This window comes from Lipotes vexillifer, unplaced genomic scaffold (assembly GCF_000442215.2).
Source record: "Lipotes vexillifer unplaced genomic scaffold, Lipotes_vexillifer_v1.1 scaffold207, whole genome shotgun sequence".
Classification (NCBI taxonomy): domain Eukaryota; kingdom Metazoa; phylum Chordata; class Mammalia; order Artiodactyla; family Lipotidae; genus Lipotes; species Lipotes vexillifer.
Window position 1 is genome coordinate 423,272 of NW_006784469.1, and position 17,610 is coordinate 440,881.

A 17,610-nucleotide genomic window follows, 5' to 3' on the forward strand; every position below is an offset into this window, starting at 1 on the left:
TATGGACTACCACTCTCTATTGTTTACCTTTTTAACGTTTTTGCCATTTTGTTCCATCTTGTTTTTCCTTTAATATTGAAATTCTGTACAGTTCTTCCCTTGTTTTCCTCTCTAGATTATCCTCATTACTTCCCGTTCAAATAGCATCTATTTTCTAATGACTCCCAAATGTGTATCTTTAGCTCATGTCTCTCCCTTAAAGCCCAGTCCAATATATCTAATTGCATAATAGACAAATTTAATTGAATGTTTGCCTGCAAACTTAAACTTCAGTCTCTCTCCAGCACTCCTTTATTCCTTCTTTTTACTTTTCTTCTTCCAGCAACCTCATCCAGAAACCGAAAAGCTAACTGGGTCATCTAGATTTTTTCTTCTACCATTCACAAGTCTACCCTTTGACAAGTTCATTTAATCTCATTCCCTTAACAGCTCTTGAAACTGTCCAATTCTCTCTGTTCCCATCACCACAACCCTGACTAAAGCTAATATCATGGCTGACTTTGGTTTAAGATGACAGTCCCTAGCTGGTCTTCACTGCCACTAATGTTGTATTACTTTAGAAGTTTTCACATCACTTCTGCCAGAGTGAACTTACTAAAACATAAGTAGTATCTTGTTATGCCTCTGTTTACATTCATTTGAGAAAGAAAAGAGCAGCCACTGAGACCCAGGAGCTGGGTTGGCACTACAGTTAGGCCTTGGAGGTGCTAGATGCTGTACTAGTGCTTGAAGCTAGTCTGTAATGTTCTCATGTTGAATATGACAAACAACTCCAAATGCTCACCTCAGACAGGGCCACTCTACAATCATGATGGATCACGACAAAAAAGTGACCATTGTGTAATTATGTCTCAATACAGTAATAAATACTAACATTGTCCAAACCACCCAAAATGACCAAATATCCCTCCTCTTCACTAATATGACAGATTATGCACCTTTACTAATCATGGCTTTAGCCTCTACATTCTTTCTGCCATCTAGATAAGAAGATTTAAGATATCCAATCATAGAGTCACCTCCACTTCCTTACAGCGCCTAATTAAAGGCAAAACCTTGCTTCCTTGACCACCCACATCACCTTACACAAGCCCAAACCCTACAAACTATTTGTAACATCCTCTTAGAGACATACCCCCATAGTTCCCTATTACATGCCATGTCTCTTGTTGCAACTAGTAAATCAACTTAACTTTGTTCATCTACAGGCAGGTTCCTGGTGGCCTTTGACTGAAAGGCATTGGCAAAGTCACTGTCTTCACGTTGCCTTTATGCAGACTACCATGACCTAATTCCTTTTTACTTATCCAAACTGATTTCTCGCCATTGTTACATTGATTATATTGTTGGTTTCTAGAAACTAGGGACTGGAACTTAATCTGATTGGGTTTTGGTTGTTTGTTCCTTGCTTTTGGTTTGGCTTAGTTTGGTTTTGGTATGCAGTGTGTAACATAGGCGCCTGGTATTTAATCCAATTAACATTTGATTATGTGAATAAGTGATTTTTTTTCAGTTCTGCAGGCACGTTTTAAGTCAGGCTCTGCTACCAATATGAAGGATATAATAACTTCTGAATAAACATTTGAGTGAATGAATTACTTTTTCTGTCAAAGGGTAAAACTTCATTATAGAATCTTAAGTGAATAGAAAATTAATTGCTTCTATAGTCAGAGTAGGACTCTGGGGGATGTGGAACTTACTTTCATATTAATTAGAAAAGATGTCATGAAAAGAAGAGGCCTTTAAGAGATGCAGGTAAAGAAGGCGGACAAGAGGTCATGAGTGTTTTTAATCAGCTTATTAAAGAACTAGTAAACTTCTCTTTCCTGTGTACTTTGCTTAAAACTTACGTTAATTATGTTTATTTTTTAATAATACTAAATTGCCTTTTTGATCAATTATCTTATTTTTTAATTATAATTTACATACAATATTTTATTAGTTTCGTGTGCCCAGCATAGTGATTTGAATTGCCTTTTATTTTGCACTTGAAGTTATACACTTTAGAATTCATAACTTCCTGATGATCTCTCAGAATTTTCATGAGCCCATTATATATTTGAAAATGTACAATTCATTGCTCATGCAGCGGTTCACTCATGCCCTTACTTGAAGTTATGTGTACTAGATACTTTAGAATCTTGAGTAGTAGCTTCTAAACATATGATCATATACGGAATATATACTGAGTAAAGTATTTTTCTCTGTTGAGAAAACATAATTTCAAAACTGCGTTCTGTTATAAAATATATACTTTTACAATTAAAAATATTATATCCATATTATACATATGTATTCATACACATACATATATGATAAACAGAGATACATAAGGAAATAGGCAGACATAAAGAAAAGCTGGATGAGTTTCTAGAGGAAGAAAGATTATAGAAAGATCTTATTGTCAAGGGCAGATATGTTTTCATGAACAAGGTGATTTGAAAGAGGTTGTTTTAGTTATTGGTACTTAATGCTTTAAGAAGCATTGTACCTGGCAGGAAAAATATTTGGAGCCTTTCATGAAATAAGTTTCTGTAACGTAGTGGGGGCTAAAATCTAGCTATAGATATTTGGACTAACATTGAAGATGAAATGCATGGAAGAAAATGGGTGTCATCATTGAAGAACATTCAGATAATATTCGTGGCCTTGAAAACAAGGGGGAAGCTTTTATATATATACATATATATACATATATATGTGTGTGTGTATGTGTATATATATATATATATATATATATATATATATATCAGTAAATAGAAAGAGAGAGTTGGAACCATGGAAGAGGAAGAAAGACTGAAGATGTTGAAACATTTGGAAAACATCTGAGAAAAAAGTAATCCCCAAGTTTCTGAGACCAGTAAAGTGTTGTTACACTTATTCCCTAGTGGATAACAAAACATCCCCACATGTCAGCGTAGCCAAAGATTTTGCACAGTCTGGAAATACAGGAACAACGTAATTAGGGTACTTGAAAATACTATAACTCTCTACTTGACGAATGGGAATACTTGTTTATTTGCTACTGAGTCCAAAGAATGCTGGTTAGTACCATAGTCAAGAAACGTTCCCTTCTCTTTTGTTCAGTATCAAGTCTACATTTTAAAATCTCCAATATTAATTTGGATCGTAATAATGCGGCTTTAGTTTCTTCCTTATGAGATCAGTGTCTCTGTTGCCTTGGTATTTCATTCCATTTCTGTTATTCAACATCTTCTAGCCTTATGATTTTATGTTGCTTTTTTATGAAGTCCATGATATCTCAGTGAAGATGCCAGAACTATTTCCTGAACTTTTGTTTGGTAGACCGCTGTTGGGAGTTTATACTCCCTTTAATTTTTTTCAATATGATATTTTTTCTTTATTCTGTAATAAATGTTACAAGTACCATGTTGGGGTTTTTTTCCCCTTTGTTTTCTCTTCCTTAGCCAAGGCAGGATTCTATTAAGTTTTGACTTAATGAACTTTACATGGTACTACTCGTTTTCTCTTTGGGTCATTGTTTATTCCTGTTTTCAGGACTACATAACAGTCCTGTTGGAGAGTGAGTTTTGCCCAACTCTCAATCTCATCTGGAGTTTCCAGGAGACTTTCATTGAATCCATCTTTACTTTCCTCAGCTTGTAGCACCTAAACTCATGGGCTGTTTCTGTGACCACTGTATGTATAACTACCAGGATTGTTACACATGTACACCTTCATAGAGCTTTTGAACTGTGGGTGGAGTGGGATAAACTGTAATATTGTATATGGAGGCATGATGCTATGATAGACCTCACTTTATTATGCATCTACTATGTACCAGGCACTATTCTAGGCACTGCAGATAGCATGAAGAAGGAAATGCAAAAGGATACGTGACCTTATATGTTTATATTCCTGTGGGCAAGGTGGAAATTACACAGATTAATATGTAAAACGTATAGAATGTTAGTGATAAATGCCAAAGATGAAAATGAAGGGGGAATGAGAGCTAAGGTGTGTGTGTGTGTGTGTGTGTGTGTGTGTGTGTGTGTGTGTGTAGATAAAGTGGCAGTACAAGGCCTCACTGAGAAAGTGCCATTTAAGTAAAGATCTAATGAGGAATTTACAAATACCCGAGGTAGGACCATTTAAGGCAGAGAGAAGAATAAATGCATAGCCCGAGGAGGTACGAGTGTGCCTAGAGTGTCAGAGAAAAACAAAGAGTGTGTCTGGGGCTGAAATATCAAGGTGTTTAGTAGTATAAGAAGTCAGAGGGGCTACGGAGATTAAAGTCAGGTGAAGCCATGGTTAGGCTTTTAGCTTTTACTCCGAGTGAGAAGGGAAGCTTTTGGAGAGTTGAGCTGGCTTTCTCTGTCAGCTGTGTTGAGAATGTATCATTAGGGAGCAAAGACAAGAACAGGGATACCATTTAGTATGCTATTTTGAAACATCTAGACTCACGAGAGATGATGGGGTTCTTTTGACTAGTGTAGTAGTGAGCACAGTTATAACATTGCTTTCTGGATGTCTTTTGAGGTAAGAACCCATAGGATTTTCTGATGGATTGCCTGTGGGGTTTGACATAAAGAGTCAAGAAGGATTCGAAGTTGTTGGCCTGAACAAATGGAAATATAGATCGAGGCCTAGGACACACTATATTTAGAGGTTGAGGAGATGAGGAGGAACCAGCATGGGAGACTGAGTAAAGGCAGTCTTTGAGGTCAGAGGAAGTTATGTGTTTGTAGTCTAGGAAGCCAAATCATTATTCCCAAGAAGAGGAATCCTCTGAATCAAATTATGGTGATAAATAAGCTGAGGACTGAGAATCAGCCATTGACACTTTCTGAGTGTCAAACAGCAGGTAAGCAGCGGGGACAGAATTCGAACCACCTGAGAACAGTGACTCCAAAACTTTTCATTACCTTCTTTCCTGTCTCCTTGCTACCCTAAATTTTCTCATTTGTAATCAACTATCTATAGATGTGTCTGAAATGAAATTTTCTGGGCTCTTCACTGTCTTGTTCATACTCCTCAAGGCACATTTATGTCAGTTTTTCTCTTAATTTTCCAATATTCCTCTTTAAAATGTTGTTGCTTATCAGAACCCAGGTATCATCTAAACATTGACAAATATGCGGAGGCTACTAACTGCTTCTTTCTCAGACCTGTATCTCTATTTATGCAGCAGTTACTCAGTTTGCAAGTAGTATACATCGGCAGTGGGGTACAGTAATTGAGCTGTACACAGTTGCCAATGAGCCTATAGACTGTCAGTGTCCATACCAAGTGACCAGGCATTCCTTCTGATACCTTGGTGCCCATGCTGCATTAATGGGTAAATATTTTGAATACCATCCCTGACTACATCCAAACTATCAGGTTACTTTTACTGTGAGTTGGAATAAGATATGTTCAAATCTGTTTGATTCATCTTCATTGAAATACCCCTAGAAGCAGCAGAGTATGTTTGAAAGAGAGCTTAAGTTGTAACTAGATCATCAGGGTTCTAATATTCGTCTAAAACTTTCTACTTCTATGATTCTTTTTTTGTCCATGCCGTGTGGCTTGTGGGATCTTAGTTCCCTGACCAGGACCAGGGATTGAATGCATGCCTCCGGCAATGGAAGTGCAGTATCTTAACCACTGGACCACCAGGAAATTGCCTCTACTTCTATGATCTTGGATATATGACTTAATCTTATTTGCGCTCAATTTTCTCTTGTGTAAAATAGGATAAAATAATGCTGATTCTATCTCACAGAATTATTATGAAATACATATGAAATCATGTAATACACAGTAATTTGGTACACAGTGTAAGGCATTCCATTTTTATCATGGTTATGTCAGTGTTTTCAAATCTTTCACAAACCTCTCTGTGCCTCGCTTTCCTCCTCTGTCAAATTGGGAGAATAATAGTACCTACTCCAGAGATTACTGTTTTGTTGTGGTGATGATGGTGGTTATTGTTGTTATATAAATTAGGATAATTGGAATAATGTGGCTAACCAAACAAGGTATTTAAGCTCAAATATTACCCCTGAGATATTCAATTATGTTTGTCTCTCTGTTAGTAATACTAATTGATTATTCCATTAGATGCTTAGAATAAAGAGATTATGATCATGACATTGAGGCCATTGATAATCTTTTCATCATTTATAAAGACAAGATGGTGTTCTGATTCTACTCTTCATATAATTTCATGTAAAAAAAAAAAAACCAAACAAAACAAAACTCAATGTAGATAAAATAGAAGCCACTGTGTTGGAAAAGGATAATTCTAAAACTGTTTAACTCAAAGAACACCAGTTTGTTCTCACTGTTCTTGTTGTCATTTTGTTGTAGTACAAGTATTTTTCTTATTTTCTCTTTTTTTGAGCTGATATAGTTAAAATTTGAGATGCCCCACATCCCGCTGTAGCTCTTGGTAGTTGTAAATATTTGAATATTATGTATTTACTTAGAATGTGCTTATTTTTTTCTTCTAAATGCTCAGAGTCCTTTGCAAATAGCATTTAGCTTTTAATGGAGAACAAATTTAAAGTATTGGGAAACGTGTGCCAATTAAGATGCTAAGGACAGAGAATTTAGAAGACCAAAGCTGAGAATTAAGAATATGTGAATTTTGGAGCTTTGTCTAGGTTCTTATCTTTAACAGTATATTGTGGCTACTTTATTTTCATGGACTTTTCAGTTCAAGTAGCAAGCTAGAACTTTCCATGGTTCTGTGCACACTTGTGTAAACAATTCAATGATGTCTTTGTGAAGCTCACTTTCAAGATAACCCAGAAGTTTCACCTGCTAATTGATACAGCATCCTGGGAGCATATAATCCCCAAGCACCATAGTCTGTGTACTTGGAAATTTTCAAGTAGAATCCAAGATAGTAAAATGTTTCTATTACCTTTGGAGTTTTGCTCCTGATGAGATGAAACTGAGTTCTCATTTGCTGCCCTTGATGGCATAATTTAAAATGTATATATTCCAGCTAGTCTATAAATACTTTTTAAAAAAGACTGTCCTTTTATAGTGTTTTATTTCATTTATTGTGCTAAATTTTAATTTGTTTTCTTGTATATTACAGTTTTTCCTGATTGGATGTATTGTATTGTCTATAGGCTCTTTTAGCATTTTGCACTCTTTGACCTTAAATCCAGTAATTCTAGTTCATGAACTCCTTTTAAAATAAATTTAAAGAGCCCTCTGTTCACTTGTGACTACTTCTTTAAATTGGAGAATCTTTTTAAATATTTAAAACTATATGGATTATTTTATGAGCATTCCCAGCATTTGGTGTGCTCGGGGAATAGTCCAGTCAAGATGATTACTTACTTCTCTGACAGTGTTTGTGATGTTGCCATATTGTATATATCTATATTTATGTCTACATATCTTCTCTGTCTGTCTTTAACTATTTGCTTTCAGAGGGAAGACACTAGATCTGCACTGTGCAATTACAATTGACACTTGACACATTGTAGCTTTTAAAATTTAAGTTAAATTAGATTAAATTAAATTAAAAATTAATATCCCCAGTCATACTTGCCATGTTTCAAGCACTCAGTACCCACGCGTGGCTAGTGGGATGTATTGGACAGTGCAGATACAGAATATGTCCATCCTTGCAGAAAGTTCTACTGAACAATGCTCCACAGAGTGTGCATGTATCAATTATATGCCTCCCACCTGTACTCCAATATTAAACTTTGGAATATTTGTTTAAATGCCTGTAGATCTAAAAGTTTTAAAAAAACAGTCTGATGTAGAATAACCTCCTGCCACAAACTCAAGTGAAATCTTTGTATAATGCCACTACTAAATCACAAAAATATTGTCTCACTGTATGTTAAATACATTATAGCTTGCTTTTTCTGCAGGTTGTTAGGTTTAGGACATATAACATATTGTTATAGCCACAGGTTTTAATGACTATAGTAATATAGTTCTACTGAATCATAGCTTAAAATTGTTGTCTCTGTAGAGACATTATTAGCTAAACTCAGCAGTATCAAATGCTACATTTTGTTATGTAATTGTGTTTTTGTTGTTCAAAAGTTAACTCTGGTTAGGAGAAATGAACAAAGGAATTTAGAAAGCTTTATGAAACTGTAATTTTCCTTGAAATGGGAGTACTTTGACAATCCTAGAGAGAGAAATTAACCCGCAGTCTTGTACTTAGATAAATATGGGGTTTTTCTTGTAAATTATTTATGCTAGTATACTTTTTTCCTATTGTATATACTTACTGGATTTTCTGTTTGATTTTTAATAAAGACTATATACTTATTAGGAGCATTATCAGTGTTGTATTTTTAAAAGATAAATTCCATTTTAATTATCTGACACTTTATCATTTCATTGTTATAATTTGCCTTTGTTGGTTCTTTTTTTGGGGGGCAGTCTTAACTTATAATGGCTCAGAAACTATTATGTAAGAAAAGTTGAGTAGACATCTTATTACAAAGAATAACAATTCAGTATGAAAATGGCTTGTGATTCATTGCCATTTTGATGCTTCTAGTGCCAAGAACTTGAGAAAAAAATCTTTAGATTCACATGATAAGCTGACAGAGTGAAATATCTTAAGGCTTGAAAGGGCAAGTGGAAGTTATAATTACTGTATAGTTTCACAATCCTTTTATTGAATACTCACCTTTGCTATCATGCTGCAGGCCATAGAGCGAGAAAAAGCCGAGAAGTTCAGAAAACTGCAAGATGCCAGCAGATCAGCTCAGGCCCTGGTGGAACAGATGCTGAATGGTAATTACACAGTGTTGATTTAGATAATCTTCTTAGGGATTTGATAAACACATAGGTTCATGTTTATCAGCAGAATTATATCAGGCAAGCCCTTCCTGAATGAAAATTTAAAGTGAGTGTGAGCTTTTATTATTCTTTCTTAATGCTAAGCAAATTATTAGAGGAAATTCAGCTTTGAGTCCAATGTAAGAAAATGGCTTGTGGTAGAATATTGTATCAATCTGCTGCCGAGAAATCAGTTTTAGTGCAAATCCTGCTAGCATTTGTCCAAATGATTTAAGAAAACAGGATTTGCAGAAATAATTGGAAATGTAAGCAATCATATAATATACGTAAAGTGATTATAATCTGATTTAAAATAATTTTGCAGTATATGTTTTCCATACCTGTTTGCTAATAATGTATTTATTTTCTATGTTGCTTTTCATTTTTTAACATGTTTAAAAGAAAATGTCTCCTCAGGGGAACTTTTTTTTTTTTTTTAACTTCACCTACTTCTGAGTGGGGTAAAAGTACAAAGCTAGCAAAACATATTTTTAAATAATGAATTAAAATTAATTTTTGCTAACACTTGGTACCTCAAAAGCTGTCTGAACAAAATGTTATTGATGTCAATTGTAAACAAACTTCTTTTCAATTGTCATTGTTATACTATTATATTCATTTCTATAAGTATAAGGTGTAAGTAATTTATGAAAATCAGGGGTAATGCTATTTCTAAACAAGGTTTATTTTATTTTTCAAAGGATATGTTTACAAGAATATCATAAGCAAATGTAACAAATGTTTTTGTTATGCATGTCAGCTTTTTCCAGTACCTGCCTGCATTCTGGGGCATAAATTCTGTGTATGAATTATTTTTTGCCTTAATTGCCATGTTGGCATTAAAAAATTCAATGATCTTCCTAGGAAATCAATCCATTTTCGTCTTCTCATGAGCCCCATGACTGTATTTGGTTAAAAATAAAAACAAGCAAATATGACAGCTGAGGATTGGGTTAACAAGTTAATGAATATATAGAAGATGAAAAATACAAAAAAGGTTGCTTTTTATTTTTATTTATTTATTTATTTATTTTTGCGGTACACGGGCCTCTCACTGTTGTGGCCTCTCCCGTTGCGGAGCACAGGCTCCGGACGCGCAGGCTCAGCAGCCGTGGCTCACGGGCCCAGCCGCTCCGCAGCATGTGGTATCGTCCGGGATCAGGGCACGAACCCGTGTCCCCTGCATCGGCAGGCGGACTCTCAACCACTGCGCCACCAGGGAAGCCCCAAGGTTGTTTTTTAGATGCATGTTTGCTGGATGGTTTAACTGATGAGTTTGACAACGACATATTCATGTTAAATAAAATTATATGATCTAAAAAAATATCCTTAAACTATTATATAATTTCCCCCTAGGAGCTGCATTATCACTTTTTCATTTTTATAAAGTGATGTAAAATCTATACTTTTAAATAATCTCTACTTTTAAATGGTCTCATTTCATAATCAAATATCAAGTATACCTTAACTCAGATTATCTGATAGTAGCATAAACTGAATTATTCAAAAAGAAGTTAAAATTTAGAAATGAAGGTAATGAGTTTTTGTGATGAAATTACATACAGGGTTAAATAAAATGATCATATGATTAATGATAACATAATTTTCTAGATTATTTCCCTTATAGCTTTAAATTTTGGAAGCATGAAGAAAAATCAGGACATATACTAGGTCTGTAATAAATATTAATTGACTGATTAAATTCTGTTTAGCAAAGAAAAATTAAGGCAGTAATTGAGATAATGACATTGGTAATTTTGGTCAGAAGGTAATAATACTTCTGAAGGAAAATTCTAATTTCTGTAGAAAGCAAAGCACAGTAAGGGGTAGGGGTGCGATGTGAGACTTTCCTCATTGGTTGACTATATTGATCAAATTTTACGCTTCTCATTTGTTATGCTAATAAAGATTTGGTCTAAGTGATATGTGATTAGGTTCAAAATTGGGCTATAACTAGAGCATAGATACTTCTGCTCTGCTCCATTTAATCAAACAATTTACATAATTACTAAAAAGTAGACTCCAAGATTCAAACTTATATTTTGTTCCTTTTGGTTTTGTCTTTCACAGAAGAAATTGCATAGTATTTATTTTGTGTGATTGTTTGAGCAAATTGTGAGTTAAGCCAGATGCACAATATGTGCCTGGAGTACCTCTCCAGGTATATTTCAGAGGGCCCCCCCCAACCCTATATTACAATTGCTCCACCAACATAGAGCCAAAAACTAGAGTTTACTGATGTGGTTCATGAAGTTGAAAGACAAATTGAGGTTTCTCTAAACAAGATTTCCCAACAGTTATCTCAGTAAAGCTCTTAAATTTACAAGTTCAGAATTTCTTTTCTCAAGTGTGGCTATGGAGTTGTAATAAAACTCATAACCATATAAAACATACACATTCTTGTTCTTTTGTTTATAGAAAGGAAAATGACAGCTGAATCATGGTACTTCATTTATGACCTCATGTAAATGTCTATTCATTTAACCACATATCTTATCCTTAAAAATTAAGATAAAGGCAGATCATTCTTGTACGATGTTATAATGTTATGCAAGTAATACAAATATATATACATTCTATGTATGTTTTCCCATGGTAACAACTTTTAACATATATTCATAGTTTAAAAGTATGTATGGAGATGAGCATAAATATAGCTATTATATTTTAAAGAAAGCATTTCATAAACTATGTTTTATATATGTGTATACACACACACACAAACACACACACAGGAAACTGAATTTTCTGCTTAGAATAATTTGCCATAAGTTTAGAGCATGTTTTAAAGTATCTAGAATGATTTTGGAACTCTTAATTTTTCCTTCAGAATGAAACTCTAAGACGTGCAAAAAAATTCCTCACTGCTTATATTTTACATCAGTTTTGACCACAAATGGTATATCAAACATATTTTCAAATCACTTTTGGCCATTTTTAAATAGCTACTGAAAGCTTAAATTTTTAGCACCACTTAAGAAATGCAAAAAACAAAATCTGTTAGTCCTGAAGGCATTTCTTGAATGAATTTAAGAAAGGTACTGAGAAACAGGGAGTGGAGTAGGGTCTTAAAATGGTTAAAAATGCAGAGGTTACCATGTTGCCAATGTAGAAGAAATGGCTTTCATTCGATGTTGCAAGGTTGTGTTAAAAATCAATTGCATGTCCTGAAAACACTGTTTCTCGTAGCACGTTTAGTTTTGCACGGTTACATAGACGTTATGATCAATTAGAAGATAATTTTTGTTTTGGCTGCATTTTATCAAATGCAAAGTGTTACACGAAGAATATTAAAATACAGTTAATATTAAATATACTGTAAGTTTTAGTATCAACTATGTTGTGAATTTTGCAGTAGAATGATTTATATTTGAATAATATGCAGGGATATTCAGTAAGAGATTATTATTAATTCATTTGGATTTAAATCAAAAAAGAGATTGTGCAAATTATTTGCATACGTTAAAGCTATACATGAACATTTTCCTTATAGGTGTCCCAGTTCTTTTAGAAGAATGTAAAGGATCTTCATGATCATAATAGACTAACTTGGGAGGCTACAGTGCTACTAACAGAGAGTGTTATCTAAAAAATGTATTTTGGGGACTTTGACATGGAATTTTGGTATAATTCTGACTGATTTATCTCTTTAACTGTTTTTTTTTTTTTTTTTTTTTTTTTTCTGTACACGGGCCTTTAACTGTTTTTTTAACTAATATCAATGTGTTGCTCCTATATCAAAATCAATTGATTGGATAAGTATGGGGAATAGTGTGATAAAGTTTTGGATGATGGAGAGGTCCTCCTCTTACTGGAGAAATTTTTCACAGATAGAATCTTTATGAAGCTTATTGTCAGTATATAAGATTAGTATCACAGCCTTCATCTCAACAAATTCACATCCTAGAACTTTAATGAGAGTAAATGGGAGACTAGATCGGGTACCTAGTGATGTACTTATGTTTCTGGTAGCTGTGTTATACTGAGAAGGAGAATTTCCAAAATTTTATTTATTTAGATTTAAAAAATATACAATATAACCTTCTTTAAGATTTATTTTTATATTTAAACACAAAATGACATAAAATAAAATTTTAGAGAATTTTAGCAACTAAATATGGTGAAGAATCTTGCTATTGTATCAGTAGTATTGATTATTAATTAATCCGGATTCCTAAGATTTTATTTTACTTTTTTAACTGATCTGCATACTTTAGAGCAAAAGATTTTCATCTTTTGAGTGAGATTATGGGACTTCAGGACAATCTAGAACATTTTTATACCTAAAAATGTGCTTACTTGTTTTTATCTATTTACAATTAGACTTCATTTTTAATTCTTTTTGTAAAATAATGTTCTTGATTCAAATATATAGTCTCCTTATCAGCCAGATATTACAAAAAAAAACCTGGTTTCAATAAATTGTTTTCCTTTATTAATATTGAAATTACCAAAAATGTTATATCAAAACATTAATTTGATGGGTCCAAGTTGGCAGACAAGTCAACTTTTTCCACTAGACCTTGAGCCTCAGTATATGCTCACATCAGCAAGCTAAATAACATACTCACAGGTGCCATTGACAGTTCCAAAACAATAAGGATCAAAAAATTGGGTGGTGGCCCAATTCCTGGAAATCCCTGCCCCTTCCTAAAATAGCTGGAATACTCCTCCCACTCATTAGCCTATGAAATTACCCACTTCTATAAAAACTGACAACCCCATACCCTGGTGCATTTCTCACCATCTGAGATGGCCCACACTCTGTCTGTGGAGTATGTTTCTCCTAAGTCCACTCTCACCTTCTGAGATGGCCCACACTCTGTCTGTGGAGGGTGTTTCTCTCTAAATAAATCCACTTCTTACCTATCACAAACAAACAAACAAACATTCATTTGAAAACATATAAGCATAGCTCAATTTCCCCTTTCTTAAGCTATAAAATGGTTTCACCACAATTTCCAGAGGAGATACTATAATTATCTAAAAGGGTTCGTGATGTTTTCTACATTAAATTGTGCTTCACTTTGAATTTCTAATTGTAGTTTTCTGTGTGTTAATTAAGAGCCTGAAGACAATCACATGAAGGAAATGTTTAAATAATAGTAGTAATTATTAGTATATCAGGCTAAAAGAACATTTCAAAACCATCATCCGTTGAGTGTTATAGTGTTTAAGGTGATACCTAATAGTAAGTCTGCTAAAGATCGTAATTAAATAGCACAGACTGATAACACAGACGAGGGCTCCTTTTATCTATAATATTAAGTATGGAACTGTAACTTAGTATTTTGGTTTAAAGTTCATTAAGTATTTTACATGAGTGATGTTATTTGAATTTCGACAGAACTTTGTCAGATGGGTAAGGGCAGGGATTGGGGTCAGTTTGGCTCACCTCAGAGGCAAGCCTCCCATTATCTTTTCACATCATTGTGAAGGATTTTCAGTGGCAGTAACTATTCTAATTGTGTATTTTAATGGGAAGAGATTTTGTAGCTGCTCTGTACATCATTGGGGCATGGAAATGGTACTGTGTGCAGCGGTTCATCCTCTCTACCATGAATGAGTAGCTTTCCATGGTTGTACCCATTTCCTCTTCTCTTACTTTTTCCTGAGTTCTAGGCAGTTTGATTTATGTTTCCTGTTTTTCCATGTGGCAGTTGAGTTAATGGTCTACACAGAGTTCACACTCAATAAATGTTGTTAATTGACAGACACATTTTTCTTCGTTTAATCTCCAAAGGAAAAGACTCTGCCCGGTGTGTGTGTATGTGTGTGTGAAGGGAGAAAATTTAAGTGATTACTGTTGTTGTGGAAAATTAGTCACAAAAACAAATAGACATTTCTCCAAAGAAGATATACAGATTGCCAACAAACAGATGAAAGCATGCGCAACATCATTAATCATCAGAGAAATGCAAATCAAAACTACAATGAGATATCATCTCACACCGGTCAGAATGGCCACCATCAAAAAATCTACAAACAGTAAACGCTGGAGAGGGTGTGGAGAAAAGGGAATCCTCTTGCACTGTTGGTGGGAATGTAAATTGATACAGCCATTATGGAGAATGGTATGGAGGTTCTTTAAAAAACTAAAAATAGAACTACCATACCATCCAGCCATCCCATTACTGGGCATATACCCTGAGAAAACCATAATTCAAAAAGAGTCATGTACCAAAATGTTCATTGCAGCTCTGTTTGCAATAGCCAGGACATGGAAGCAACCTAAGTGCCCATCAACAGATGAATGGATAAACAATATGTGGCACATATATACAATGGAATATTACTCAGCCATAAAAAGAAACAATTGAGTTATTTGTAGTGAGTTGGATGGACCTAGAGTCTCATACAAAGTGAAGTAAGTCAGAAAGAGAAAAACAAATACTGTATGCTAACACATATATATGGAATCTAAAAAAAAAAAAAAGGTCATGCAGAACCTAGGAGCAAGACGGGAATAAAGATGCAGACCTACTAGAGAATGGACTTGAGGATACGGGGAGGGGGAAGGGTAAGCTGGGACAAAGTGAGAGAGTGGCATGGACATATATACACTACCAAATGTAAAATAGCTAGTGGGAAGCAGTCGCATAGCACAGGGAGATCAGCTCTGTGCTTTGTGAGATGCTAGAGGGGTGGGATAGGGAGGGTGGGAGGGAGGGAGATGCAAGAGGGAAGAGATATGGGGATGTATTTATATGTATAACTGATTTACTGTGTTATAAAGCAGAAACTAACACAGCATTGTAACTCTAATAAAGATGTTAGAAAAAATAGGAGTAGGGATCTGACTTTTTGCTCTTACAATTCAATACTGTTTAGAAAGAGAAAAAAATGAAGAAAGTTATATTCATAAATTTATGTATTCTTATTAGGGATATGAATTTTATGTCAGCCTATTTTTAAAAGCTATTTTTAAAATAAGGTGACGTGGAAGTTGTATAAAAGTTAGTGTCACCAGAAACACCTCTAGAATTAGCCTATAATACTCAGACCTCATTTTCATGGACTCTAATTAAATTTCTATCACATTTTAGGCTGTTATATTGAATGCCAAATGTATTTGCAATGACCCTCATTTAATATGCAACAAAAATAGGGACTATGTATTAGCAACTTTAAGTTTTCATTCCAAATACTCTTCTAATTCAAGAGCTCTGAAAACACAGGTTTTTGCATTATTCTACCCTGACCTTATGGCTAATGCTGAATATACTCGATGAGGAATACTTCACTTTAAGTGGCAGTTTTGAAGTACTTCCATGGAAGGTGGTGCACAATTAAAATTATTCTAACAGTCTGTTATGCACTGTACACAAGTAATAAAATTAATGGATGCACTTCAAGTAATGATCCATTTCCTCTGGGTGCAATATATTTATTCATAGACTATTTCAGGGGTTGTTTAGAATATGAGATGTGAATGGATTATGATCCATTATCCCTGAGATTCTAATGTGCTGCTACAAAATGGTTTCCATAAGTATTGTTCATAATGCCTGGTGAGTTAGTGTTTGTATTCTTAAGTAGCTAACAAAAAATTAGAAAAACAGATGTTCAAATGATTGATACTTAAAACTGCAGATATTTATACTTACCAACTGTCATGAAACTTAAAATTTTCAGTTAAGAAGCATAATTCTATGAAATACACACAAAACAATTATATATAATAATAAAAATTATTCATAGTATTTGCTGGGGAAACACTTAGTACCTTTATTCTGCAAAAGTTTTAAGGGACTTTCTCATAATCTCATTACTAGTACTGGATAATAGATGGCCAGTTAATTGATGAAATTGAAGTAATGGCATTTCTAGTTTTAGTTTGAGAGACACACATTAAGTAATGTGACATGTGACAGTGCTGTTGATCCCTCCCCCAAGTATTTTAAAGCAGACTTGAAGCAAGAGAGACTGCATGCGTCTTGTGTTTGGCTTTTCGTGTCTGTGGCTGTTGCTCCCCTAATGGTGTTGGGTGAGCTTACAAGTAAAGTGTATTTGTTTCATTTATTTCATACCTACTCTAAGCTGAGAATTCTATCAGATACTGCCAGTGGAGAGATTTTTCTTCGGGGTGTTTATAGTTTAGAAAGACAGGTTATACTCTAGTTGAGCAGGAAGCATATTCATATATGAATTAATACAGTATTTCCAAATACTGTATACAAATCGTTAATAAATAAAATGTCTGATTTTCTGTAGTCAAAATCATATCTTCACCAGTGACATCTCGAAATTTCTGTTTTTAACTTTTAGCGTGGCTATCCTGTGTAACTTTAATTTCAAATGATTACAGATTTATGACCAGTTATTCCAAGATTCCCTGATAAACTTATGGATTCATCACTGATTGATATAATTTCTCTTAAAAGTATATAAATATACTTTCTATATCCCATATTAGTGCCATATTATATAAAATTACTATCTTTAAAAAATATTTATTATTTTTCATAAATGACCCTTTTCAGTAATTAAAAAGACTCCCCCTCTCCCTAATTTACCGTTTGAAAGATCTGGTTTCTTTTCCTTGTTTCCTACATGTTCTTTTTCATTTCTTTATATTAACATTGACTAATATTTATTGGTTGCCTAGTATATGTCATGCTTGGTGTAAAAAAATAATTGAAGGGCTTCCCTGGTAGCGCAGTGGTTGAGAGTCCGCCTGCCGATGCAGGGGACACAGGTTCGTGCCCCGGTCCGGGAGGATCCCACATGCCGCGGAGCGGCTGGGCCCGTGAGCCACGGCCGCTGAGCCTGCGCGTCCGGAGCCTGTGCTCCGCAACGGGAGAGGCCACAACAGTGAGAGGCCCGCGTACCGCAAAA

General features: G+C 34.5%; 1 protein-coding gene across 1 annotated transcript in view; it reads left to right on the forward strand.

Moving 5' to 3' along the window:
- DMD (dystrophin) overlaps positions 1-17,610 on the forward strand; it is a 1,809,438-nt gene that overhangs the window by 346,265 nt on the left and 1,445,563 nt on the right. The window contains exon 17 of the mRNA XM_007456856.1: positions 8,640-8,727. Within this exon, the coding sequence (XP_007456918.1) occupies positions 8,640-8,727 (88 nt within the window). The remainder of the gene's footprint in view (positions 1-8,639; positions 8,728-17,610) is intronic.